Here is a 12,675-nt window from a genome sequence, read left to right as displayed (position 1 = left end):
ATAAAACTGCCAAGATGGTATCAAAAATTGGATTTATAATATTGTTTTTGCTTTATATGATAATGTCAACAATTTGCCAGGTTACAGAGATGGTCACTAGACCTGAATCAAGCATTATGTGTACTTTTATAACAATGATACATTTTTCAGACCTAATCTCCTATCTTATCCGAACTACCTACAAAGATATACAGGTAAAGCTAAATATCTACACTCATTAATAAGTTATATACAAATATCATTACAAGTAAAGATATATACATACTTAAATAAAAATTAACTTATCTGTAACCTGAGAAACTTTGATTTTTTCGACATTCGGGACAGTACCATTTGCCTTTAGGCGGTACCATAATACCGACGCACTCAAAGTGGAACCACTCAATGGGACAGCCTTCAGCATCACATGCTATCATTTCAGATACTTCGTCGTAAGGACATCTACAGTAACAATAAACGCTCTCACCCTCGCGAGCCTGACGTACAGCAGGCCTTTGGAAAGGATAAGGCAAACTAGAGGTTCCCGAATTCAAATACGTGGGTGGTGGGACAGGAATAGAATTTTGAACTGAACTAGGCTGATGAATTTGTAAAGCTCCCTCGTCACTCGAATCGGAATCGCTGGATTCTAAAGATTCTGAGTTCATTAAAATTCGTGGCGGCTCAGGATCTGGCGCTGGTGGAGCAGAAAACCTTAATGAGTCATTGAAGTTGAACAACTTCTGTGGTACTATTGATGGTGTTTCCTTTTTATTTTTATGGGTAACTGGCGAAGGTAAATCTTCTTTTCGCCATTCCAGTTTTGGGGGTAGTGTAGGTTTTAAAGCCGACATTACAGGATTAGGACTCTCTTCGTCGCTTGAATATCCATAAAATTTATTCGGAACTCTTCTACGTTTCGACGACCTCTTCTTTTCTAGAGCGGTAGGCAGTGGCGTCACTAAACCTTGAGTTGTTGTAGGTTGCGGAGGTTCGGGAACCTGAACTGTATTGCTTTGCAATGATATTGTTATTTTATTTGGAATCTGTTGTGGTGATTCCTTTACCTCTGGCTCAGGTCTAATCATATCTTTGGGAATGTTTATTTTTATTGGTCCATGTTTACGCGAACTTTTAGATTTCTTCTTCTTTTTACTCTTCTTTTTACTACTACTTGTTTTGTCTTTAATACTTGTTTCCGGTTTTATTTCCTCTTTTGGTAAATCAGAGGGAGGAATATTAGGTTCTAATGCATGCTGAATTCCCTCTTCTTTGATAGGTGTTGTACATCGACTTGCATTACCTGAAACTGAGCCGCCTTCTGATAGCAAAAGTTGATTGCGTTTCTCATTGTATAACTTATTGGCAATTAATTGTGGGTTTTTATCATAAAATTCTTCGTCTGTCTCACTTTCATCTGTTTCTAGGTCTGTTTCTGCAATCGGCGACTCAATTTTTTCGGGGGCTAATATAGGCGTTTCAGACATTCCCATAACATCTACGTTAGAACCATTACTTAGTCTTCTGTTTGATAAGGATTTTTTGTGCTGCCTATTCTTTTTCTTTTCATTTCCTGATTCATCAGAGGAATCTGAATCAGACGAGCTGGACGATGAAGAGCCACTACTAGATGAACAGCTACAATTGGAACCGCAAGAACAACTTGAATCACTATCACTGCTACTGCTACTCGAAGATGATAAGCCATCAAAACGTTTCTTCATTTTTTTATTTTTCTTTTTATCAGATCCAATGCCCGCATCATCACCATTCATGTCTGTTGGTACAAGACAATAGTCATGATCTGATTCACAAACATGTTTTTTTATGAGTACCAATGGAGGTGTCTTCTCTCTTGGTTTCTCTGTCTTAGCCTGATACTTTTGAAAGTTGTCCCATATATCTAATACAGTTTGGTCGCTGGGTTTCTCTTCATTTGGTTCAATTTTATCTTTATTTGGTAACGGATTTTCAACAGATTCAATTTGTTTTATTTCCACTTTATTTTCATCATTAACTTCACTTTTTATTTCATTTTCATTACTTTCCATAAGTGTAGGATCGACTTTTTCATTTTTAGGAGTTGGAGCTTGGCCTGAATCTGATTCATCACTACTGTCACTCTCAGATAAATTCAAAGCCGGCAGATCTACTTCTAACAATAAAGCATCTTTTTCTTTCATTTTTTTCTTTTTACTCTTCTTCGAAACTTCTTCAGCAGCTGTTTCAGGTTTACTATCTATTTCATCTTGAGGTTTATCATCTACTAAATCAACAACAGGCTGTTTTTGTTCATCAGTTAATGCCTCTGGAGGAGATGGTTTCTCTTCATTTAAATCTTCTGTAAAAAGTTTCTTTCTATGTTCTTCTAAATGTTTATTTAGTAATTTCTTTGATACAAATTTCTCGGTACAGTCCTCTTCTGTGCAGGAATGGGGATATTCTTCAGAGTGGAATCTCTTATGGACCTTTAAACACACAGCTCTTGAAAATTGTAATGTGCATTCATCACACACAAATACTGCAGGTGGGTTACAGAAATGATAGACATGTGGCCACTTCTTCTGAAGGCATTTTTTACATGACACACTCTCGGTTCCATGTTTCCAAAAAAGGTGATTATTTATATCTGGTTTATTTCTATATGCTATACCACAACGATAACAGAAATGATGTAATTTGTGTTTCCAAACGTGATTGGACAATCGAGCCTGGCTTTGACAAAACTCTAAACAAACATCACATGTGTGGTGTATCTTTCTAAGATGTACCATCAACCTAAATGACGAGGCAATTGTATCTACAGCACAAAAGCAACATCTATACCTAATTTCGTATTCGGAATTATATGTTCCAGGACATAAATGGCAAATTAATTCACTATAAGTATAAAAGTTGTTTTTACACATTACACACAACAATATTGTTTTTTGGTGCATTTTACGGTTATGTAAACATAGCTCCTTATGAATAGCAGTTTTGAAATAACACTGAAAACATTCAAATAATTGATTAAAGGTCATCTTCTCACTCTTGTATTCACTGTCATAGGAATCCAAATTTATGTACACATCATTCAATTCTACTGCACCTGACATTAGTTTAGCTGTTATGGTTTCTGGCATCAGTTCTTCTGCTGTTATACTGTCAACAGTAGCTGAAAATCGATGCTGGGCCACCATATGCAAGGCAAGTTGCTCACAATTAACTGCTATTACTCGTCCGTGATTACAATATATGCAATTAAATATTGTCGATGAAAGAAACACTTTTAAAAGTTCCTTCAATGGATATTTGTCTAGAGGTCTATCTAGAGTTAATTCAGTTACTGGGATCTCATCTACCGGCTCTGTTTCCTCCACATTTACATCACCAGTTACATCAATATCTTGCTGCTCGCATTTTGGCTGTATCTCAGTTACGTTAGTCAGTACTTCTGCTTCATTGGGTTTCATTTCTTCCTCTGTTATCTCAGGTTGGCCTATGTTCTGTTCAATATTATCTTTCGTAGATGTCTCATCTAGGCCCTCATTTGATGCTGTTGGTAATGTTTCAGGAAGTGAAGTTTCAGCTGCCATTTCTTCATTTTCATGTTCCACAGTAATATTTCTATCATCAACAGTTAACTTTTCACTTGCATCACTATCAGATGAATCATCACTTGATGAATCTTTATCTAAAAACTCTTTGGGCACCCGAACAGTCAATTTTGGGACCCTATTCAAAGTATTTTCATCCTCAAATTTATTATCATATATTGTAGATTTAATTGTGCTATCTGTTTTATCACTGGGCTTCATAGATGTTGGTTCTATATTATTATTTATAAGCGTCTTTACAATAGTTTCTTTGTTATTCTCAAAAATTGTAGTTTTGACAAATGGACTGTCTGCTCGGTCACATATTGTCATTTTTATTGAAGGTGGCTTTACTGGGACTTGGCTGTCTAATGGCTTGTCCTTTTCGTATCTCTTCGGAGGTCTTCTGTTACGAGACGGGGGCTTTTGTGCATAATTTTTACCTACAGTAGGATCTACAGTTGAATTTATTATTACAGGGGAATTAGCATTATTTAAACTGAGTTTAAGCTTTATGCCTACTTCCTTCTCTTTTTCAACGGGAAGTTGCGGTGACTTAGTAATAAGTTTTGGTTTGGCAGTGGATACCCGCTCCCTGCTGGGATCGAGTGAATCACTGTCTTCATCGTGTTCATTATGCTCATCCCCATTTGATAAATTCTGAGCCACAGGTTGCAGTACTTGGTTCTTTGGACGTACAGAAATTGACTCATTGTTATCCTCATCTTTTTCATAAATATTATCCATTGAATCATTAGCTGTCCTATTGATAGATTCAGATGAGTTCATCGAACTCATGCTTGTATCACAATTTAAACTATCGCTAATATTTTTATTACTAAATATATCTTGTGATGGCATTGTAGCCTCCGGTTTAGGTTCATCTAAATCTTTTTTATCACACAAAGTTTGAACGAAACCCCTCACACCGAATCCATTTCCATTGTCTTGTTTTACACTTTTAAGTTTATTTGGTTTTAATGAACTTTTACTCACGAGTACAGGCACAGGCTTAGGTTTAACATTGTTACAGTCATGATTAAAATAATCGTCTTTTTCGCAACATATTTCATCACATGCACAGCACATTAAATAAAATGTTCCATCATGCACACGACTGAACTCCTCCTTTGTGTTAAAATTGAATTCTTGAACATTGTGTTTGTTTGTAAGATGCGAGGAGAGTTTCTCAGCTTTTGAAAACATTCCCAAGCAAAACAAACAGATGTGCCTGTTGTGCACTTCCCTCATGTGAAGAAACAAATTCCAATTTTCATAGTAGGTGCCGCACGCTGAACATAAGTAAACTTTCCTGGTGACTCGAGACGGACCACTAGTATTTTTAGATTCTGTGTAAGTCGCTTCTGGACTCAAGCTAACCTCCTTGGGTTGAGCTCTGCAAATGAGCTGGTGTTCTCTCAACATGGCTAGAGTTTTGAATGACATAGAGCAACACTTGCGACATTTGAACTTTACCATTGGCTGCAATCCAAGACTCTGAGCGTACTCTTTCAACTGGGGTTCTTTTTCAATTTTACCCTTTTTATATTGTGATAAATGACTTTTAGGCACGAGTCTAGGTACAGGTTTGTCTCTTTCGCTCTCCAACATACTCTCCATGTTGTATTTGGGGTTATGAAACTGTCCATGTTCAGAACGCTTTGGTATAAGTTTAGGCACCCGAGGAACATTATTTTTGGGTATTGCATCATTGTGCTTGGCCACATATGGCTTCTTCCTTTTAGATGCACTGTTGTAAGATATTGAATTCTCTACAAACGGTCGTTTGCCAAGGTGTATTCTTAGTGGATTAATACGTTGTCTGCATTTGTCGTCTTGGGCGGCGTCGACGTGCGCTCGCCGGGGCTCGTACGACAGACTCGTCGGGCTGGACGTCTCAGCGGGAATGTCGTGACCATTCGAAGTCAATTTTCCGAGGCGCTCTGTGTACAGATTTGAAAACTGCGATCCGTGTAGCGTTTTGTTGTTTACATTAGCGTCATTACCATCTTCCATAGTTTTCTGAAATACATAACACGTGATCAATTCGAGTACTAAGAAACAAAAGACGTCTAAACAAGAGGAAATCGAAACCGATCAGAAATGCGATAACGACAATGGCGCTTTATAGTGGAGCTCACCTCTGAAATCGTACGTCCAGTACGAGTACAATATGAGAGATTTGTTTTTATGCATCCGTTTGAATAAAGCACTCCTTACATCAGGCCTATTAACAGGCAGCTGCGGGCTGGTCATTCCCGTAAAATGGCGTCACTTCACCGTACGAGCATTGGTGTTATCGAAAGCATTGTACACTTGGAGTTTCACATTTCTCACATATCATACACATATTTAGAATTTATGATTAATTAAATTAATAAAAACAATCAGAATTTAATGTGTCCTACTGTTTATATTCAAACACATTATTGAAAATTGTAGCGCAACGAGAAGCTATGCATGAAGTTCAACCATAGACTGGTGTTTTTTTTTAATTGCCCTTTGGGCCAAAGATCATAAAAATTGCGTTTTTGCAAACACGTGGTGTTGTAGGCATAGACAAAAATTTGTGTACAGTTCATTATGAAAATAACGGTACGTAACGCTATTTTTTCTGGTAATCGATAACGTTACGAAGCCCGGATTTGTGGTTTAGAGATATTATAATGATATAGTCCGTCAAGAACAGAGGTTCCCAAACTTATTTTTTCTACTGCCGACTTTTAGAACAAATTATGTTTTAACGCCTCCATAGTCCATTGTTTCAATTTAAAATGCATCCAGATTAAATAAATCGCCCCCAACCCAAGCTCTTAAATAACGCCCCCATTTTTTTTCTGGGTCCCACACCCTTTAGACCTTCAGCGCCCACGAGGAGGCGTTATCGCCCACTTTGGGAACGGCTGGTCAAGAATGTTTAGGCAAAACTTTTTTTAAGCAATAGCAAGTAGCATAACTCTCTTCTGACATTGGCCCTTTAAGTTACTCTGAGTTATGACATGAAATTTTCAAAACAAAGATTTTCAATTTACATAAATTTAGTTTTATAGTATAATAATAGTATTTAAAAAAAATAAAACCGACTTCAAGTTGTACGTAATTAAGAATTAAAATTCCCTATTCCAAAAACTACTGAACTGATTTTGATGAAACTTGCAGTATTCCCTAAGTTGAAAAATACCTAGTACAACAGAAAAATAATCACTCAAATCGGACTTGTAGTTCCGGAGATATGCGTGCACAAACATAAAAATATACATACATACACTTTTGAAATTTGGCACATTTGTTCAGAATCTGCTATAGATTAACATATACAAAAACTGGACAGTTCTGGAAATAAAAATATAAAAATTTATCCAATGATCAAGGATATAAATCTGCCATCAACATTTGCCATCAGATTCTGGTAGACCTATAGAATTCTTATTTCTTATAAATACATATTTATCAGGGCGAGTGAAGCGAGCCCTAGTTTATCCCACTACATTTTGTAGTACACTTAACGGAGAAACTATCACGTCTATTGAGTTGTGCTTTAATTTTATTTACAGTTCGACAAGGCTTTATTTGAACGTGGGTGACATTGACGGGAGAGCTGCTGGTAAAGGAGAACTGTCAAACACATGTCAAAAATTACGTTTTTCTATGATAGAAGCGTTTAGTTCCTTTTCTCGCCACGGTTCAAATAAAGCCTTGTCGAACTGTATATGTAGCAGGGCATCAAATACCGGTATTTTTTCATAACGTTACTGCTTCAAGGGCATAGATAACGGTATGAAAATTTACCCGATACTAGAAATAACGGTAAAAATTGGAATTAGTACCAGTAAATGTGATAACGGTAAATTGGATTTATAACGGTAAATATATATGATCTTTGATAACGTTACCTTTTGTAAAATAAGTACTTAATTTAATCAGTCAGTTCAGTATGCAGTATGCACAAAATTAAACTAGACGCGTCTGGTGACCAGTAGGTATATATTATGGAAAAAATGACGTCTAATGAGAATGACATGGTCAGTAGTTCAGTGCTCAGTATCTTTGTTCAAATATTACTAATTTATGGTTTGTATAGTAAATTATTGTATTGCCAGCACGCGCGCCGTGCGCTGGCTGCCGGGCGGACTCTGTTGTTTTGCAGACGACGGGGCGGGGCGGGCTTTTTGTCCACGAAGGAATAAAGACCGCGTCTGCCCGTCAATGTCTGCAGCTGCCCTTGCCGCGTAGGTACACAAAGCACACGACGGGTAGAGGCAGTCAGTTCAGGACGTTCGTTCTAGTGGAGATAGAGAAAATAGAGCTAGCTGCCACCCCGCGCCGCCGCGCCGTCTGCGTTACTGCATGTAAACTGGTTTGTGTGATCTACAATGGGCAGCCGCGGACATGCCGCGCCGCCAGAGCCCGCCGGGGACCTCCAGCGCGGTCTTTTTACCCTTGGTGTGCATTGGTAATACATATTATCGGATTCCCTTTGTGCTATCGTTCGTGGTGAAATTGACCGGTCCGCCCCGCCCAGTCGTGTGCAAAGCGCCTCTGATCTGACGGGCTATGCTCCTTATGTCAAAGTATCTATATACAGTGTTTTGCTTTTTACGGCCCATTTTTACTCCAAAACAATAACTATTATTTTTAGATTTTTTTGCGAGTTTAATGCACTAGTGCTTGGAAGTCGGAAGGTGGGCTGCGAGTTAGATTTGGTGCAAATATCGTTATATTTACCAATATTTTTATATCGATATTTTTTCGTTATGTTACTAGATATCAATGATATTCTACATATACAGATCTGTTACGTTCATACTATTTTCCGGCTTAAATATCTTCCGAACAATTTTCAAATTCAAAATTGCAAACATTGACAGATTTGACAGATAAGTGAAACAAAAGATACGAAATGCCATTTACATAAAAGAGACAGTTCTATATTTAAACATCGAACTGCAAATTTTCTCGTAGGTAGAGAGTAACATAAATAGCCGTAGAGTGGACACTCGATACAAAAGCATTAGTAGGTAAGAAAAGAAATAACTTATGTAAGAGTGAATTTTATTTATTGAAAATTTTAACATCGAAATAATTAATAATGGAATATACTACATAAAATACATATTTTATGTATATGTATATATGAGTCTGCACTAACTACTCGATGCTGCAGCGCAACCATCCTTATCGTTCTTGCGTCAAAACCGTATCGCTGTCGCCTGAGCTATGACGAAAATTCAATTTTTTCCAGATTGTTCGAAAAAATAATTGAAAATGTAAATAATCGAGGTATTCCGTATTTATTGAATAAAAGACATGTGGTAAGAGATTCCATGTGTTTTGTTTACTTTCGAGTCTTAATTGGTACATTTTCGAAACACACACGACGGCATTTTCTATTTAATTAGGTAAGACAAGACGTGGCACGTTCGTGACTGCGCTCGATGTAGACTAAACAACAGACGACCCAATTGGGCCGTATTTGAATTTTCACAACGCGCGCGGTAGTAACATATCTGCTTTGAGTTTTTCATATAATATCATTGCTAAAATATATCGTTAAAAATACCGTTAAATCTGGTTACCATTATGAAAATAACGGTACGTAACGATATTTTAACGGTTTGTAACATTTATAACGGTATTCGATAACGTTATGAAGCCCTGGTCGAAAGAGTGACGTTGTGTTTTTTTTGTATTATTTTCCTAAAATTGTGTTATTTCGGTTTTTAATGTGTAATGTTGGTAGAATATTAACCATTAAATATTCGATGACGTGCACAAGTGTGGGCAAGTGATACAACATCAAGAAACGTGCCATTTTGTGTTCCCTCCAAAACTCCATCGAAAGTTTTAGTAAAGGGTCTACCACTTTACTAAAACAACTGACTTGACTCGTTGACTTTTCTAACTACTTTTTTAGACTTTTACTAGACTTTCGATTTGATGATCATCTGGAAATACGACTTTAAATTTTGTAAACTTTTCACGAATTTTTTTTTCCGCCATATTTTACTTGACACTGGCCATGGTTAAAAGCCGAGCGCCATATTATGAAAAATAAAAGTAGACATGGAGGAATTTGATGTGTCACTGTCAAATCCAAAAACAAGTTAGAGTTTGGAAGGGTCGGAGTAGATTTTATTTTATGATTTATTTTTGTTTGCTAAAACTATTTTATTTCTTATTTTCAATATAGGCCATGCTCAAGCAAGATGATGTCTGATCAGTTTAGAAAAGTAGAACCATATTCACCTAAATCCTCCCCGAGAGGAGCGAGGTCACCAGTCGTTTCTCGACAAGATTCTTCTGGCACCCTCAAAACCACGATTTCACTTGGGAAAAACCCAACCATAGTTCACACCGGACCGTTCTACTTGAATATGAAAGAACCACCAGGTATGAACTTATTTGGCGAAGATGGCGAAGAGCCTCTTGTTACTAATCTTTTCTTATATTTTATGATTGAATGTCGTTGTAGGAGAATGTGAGCAGACCGGAGCTACAAACTTGATGGCTTACCATGGGCTGGAACATTCATACAGTAAGTTCAACGGGAAGAAACTGAAGGAATCACTGTCGTCATTTCTTCCGAATCTGCCGGGCATACTAGACGGACCAGGTCAGGAAGATAACAGCACATTGGGATCGGTCATCGCCAAGAGGCCTATTGGTGGGAAGGAGCTCCTGCCGTTGACAAGTGCTCAGCTCGCAGGATTTAGGTTGCACCCTGGTCCCCTGCCGGAACAGTACAGATATGTTAGTGCCACCCCACCGAAGCGCCACAAGAGTAAGCACAAGAAACACAAGCATAAAGATGGTGCACCACCCGGACAGGACACACCCCTACAAGGTAATGGCTTAGTTATTTAATGGTTTTCAAGGTTTTTTTTGCATCAACATCCAGTATAATCAAAATTTTTTCTTTTCTTTCAGATTCCTCTAACCCTGATAATTACGAGAAGAAACACAAAAAGCAGAAGCGCCACGATGATGACAAAGAACGCAAAAAGAGGAAAAAGGAGAAGAAGAGGAAAAAACAGAAGCACAGCCCCGAGCATGGCGGCCTCACCCCCAACCAACACCCCATCCCCTAACTATTTAACTATATTGTATAGGCTAAGCTAAATCAAAACCCCTTTATTGTAGATCTACACTTATAACCATGAGGCATGACACAAAACTCATACAACTTTTGTCAGTTATTGAAGTTTTTATGGTTTGGATCCTACAAATAATAAAAACTAAGGAATCGTAACTCCCATACTATTACCGTTTTAAATTTGGTTCCTTTTGATCTGTCATGTAACGTCAGCCTAGTACCGCTCAAGGTCACCTAAATATTGCAAATGTATTGAAATGTGTACCTAAGGTACACTTTTTTGACAAGTATTTTGGAGCATGTTTTTTGACGGAGTTACTTTTCCTTAGTTTTTATTATTCATAGTTTGGACCATAAAAGTGGAACCACACTAGGTGAAACTACTCTGCAGCAGAGCTACGCACGGTCAAATATTCTTTGTATGTCACTATATGAGACATATCACACCATGTGGCATTGGAACTAAGTGAAATGGCATGTCACTATGGCACATGAATTGTCGCGTCGCTGCTTTGTTACGCTTAGCATGGTCAGAGACCAGCCTTTTATTACTCTATGGCATGGTCTTACCCTAAGTTAGTTCACAGTAAAACCATGATATTAATATCCCTCTGTAAACTTTGTATTTCTGCAGAAAATACAAACAATGCATGAAAAACAATGACTGCAGAAAAAGATATTCAGCTCATGGTTGTGCTCCATCCATTCATTCACATCCATTATATATTTATCACTTCTGTATAAAACTTAAAAGTATTGGTAGGTTTTTTAGGAGTTAAGCAATTAAAATAAGCCATAACGACATTGTCTCATAGTAAATTTAACATGAATAGTTTTTATAGTAACTCATTTGCCACAAAAATATAACCACAAGTAATATTGTAAGCTGGACTGAAATAATTAAAAGAATATTTGTGATCTTAAAATGAGTATCAAATAAGCTTATTTCTTAGCTAATAGAGGTTTGTCTTATTCCAATTTAAAAATGCTAGTTATTTGAGAAATGCTAGTAAGCCAGTTCATCCACTTACGTCTTCAATTATTGTAAAGTTTAAGTTTGGATAAGAAAACTTTGTCTATTGGTTGCTAGCAGTAAAGCAAGATGTATAATAACTAGTTAGTTTTCAAGTTTTCTTCTACAGCTAGATATCCAATAATGTCCCATGACCTAAGTCTATGTATTAATACTCTGTTTCAATTCATTTTAACCTAAGTATAAACAAATAATTTTACTCGATCAAATTAATGTGCAAGGTTTCTTCGTTGCGCGGTTAGATGACAAATTGGTAGCATTACGCTCATTTTGTGTAACTTTGAATTGCGGTTTAACTTTGAACAATATATTATTGTATTGTTCATAGTTAAGCCGCAATAATTCAAAGTTACCCAAAATGACTGTATAGTTTTTTTAATAAATTATAATATAAAAACTTATATTTTTATATTTAGATCAAAATGAGTTGAGACTTAATATACATAATAATTATTACCTTTAATATTTATCACAATAAAGAAATTATTGTATTTGTACCTCGGTGTTTATTATATTATTAGAAGGAAGCCAAGAGCCAGCGACAGCCAAGACTTTCGTCATTTTTTAAGAGCTGAAAGTTTACCCGTTTATGACCCCTATAATAGAGGTAGTAACGACCAGCAACAGTAGAGTTGTGGCGGTTACTTTAGGAGGTATCATTTTCTGAGGTCTATCTGACCTTCGAGAAAGAGTTAAACTCAATTTTTTATCTTATTTTCTTCTGGATAACTGTAGGAATCTTGTCCTCCGCTGCCGGAGATATTTGATAGTGCTTTCAACTGAGGTGGTTTGGCAGTGGGAAGAATCAAGGTGATGAGGATGATATCGCGTGGAACGATTGCGTACAGTTGCAGGAGGTATGATTCCGAACAATTCCTCGAAGCACTCCCCGTGATACAAGTTACAACAAATAGAGCAGTGGTCCCCAAACTTTTTTTCATGCGGGCCACAAACATGTTTTGGTCTGGGTGTCGCGGACCACAACAAAAATT

At 37.1% G+C, this 12,675-nt stretch overlaps 2 protein-coding genes across 2 annotated transcripts; one reads left to right on the top strand and one right to left on the bottom strand.

The window, feature by feature from the left end:
* Positions 1-15: 15 nt before the first annotated feature.
* On the bottom strand, positions 16-6,017 carry LOC121731604. The gene is made up of 2 exons (XM_042121114.1): positions 5,699-6,017; positions 16-5,579 (listed from the first exon to the last, which is right to left on the bottom strand). The coding sequence occupies exon 2, from the start codon at positions 5,571-5,573 to the stop codon at positions 282-284; it is 5,292 nt and encodes a 1,763-aa protein (XP_041977048.1). The 5' UTR covers positions 5,574-5,579; positions 5,699-6,017; the 3' UTR covers positions 16-281.
* Positions 6,018-9,657: 3,640 nt separating this feature from the next.
* On the top strand, positions 9,658-10,768 carry LOC121732093 (mediator of RNA polymerase II transcription subunit 19). Its single transcript, XM_042121883.1, has 3 exons — positions 9,658-9,947; positions 10,030-10,401; positions 10,485-10,768. Exons 1-3 carry the CDS (start codon positions 9,764-9,766, stop codon positions 10,643-10,645), a joined length of 717 nt encoding a protein of 238 aa, XP_041977817.1. The 5' UTR covers positions 9,658-9,763; the 3' UTR covers positions 10,646-10,768.
* Positions 10,769-12,675: the final 1,907 nt, after the last annotated feature.

The sequence above is a fragment of the Aricia agestis genome, chromosome 11, assembly GCF_905147365.1.
Source record: "Aricia agestis chromosome 11, ilAriAges1.1, whole genome shotgun sequence".
Lineage (NCBI taxonomy): Eukaryota > Metazoa > Arthropoda > Insecta > Lepidoptera > Lycaenidae > Aricia > Aricia agestis.
The sequence above is the reverse complement of the archived record's forward strand: the minus strand, read 5'-3'. Positions and strand labels throughout refer to the sequence as shown.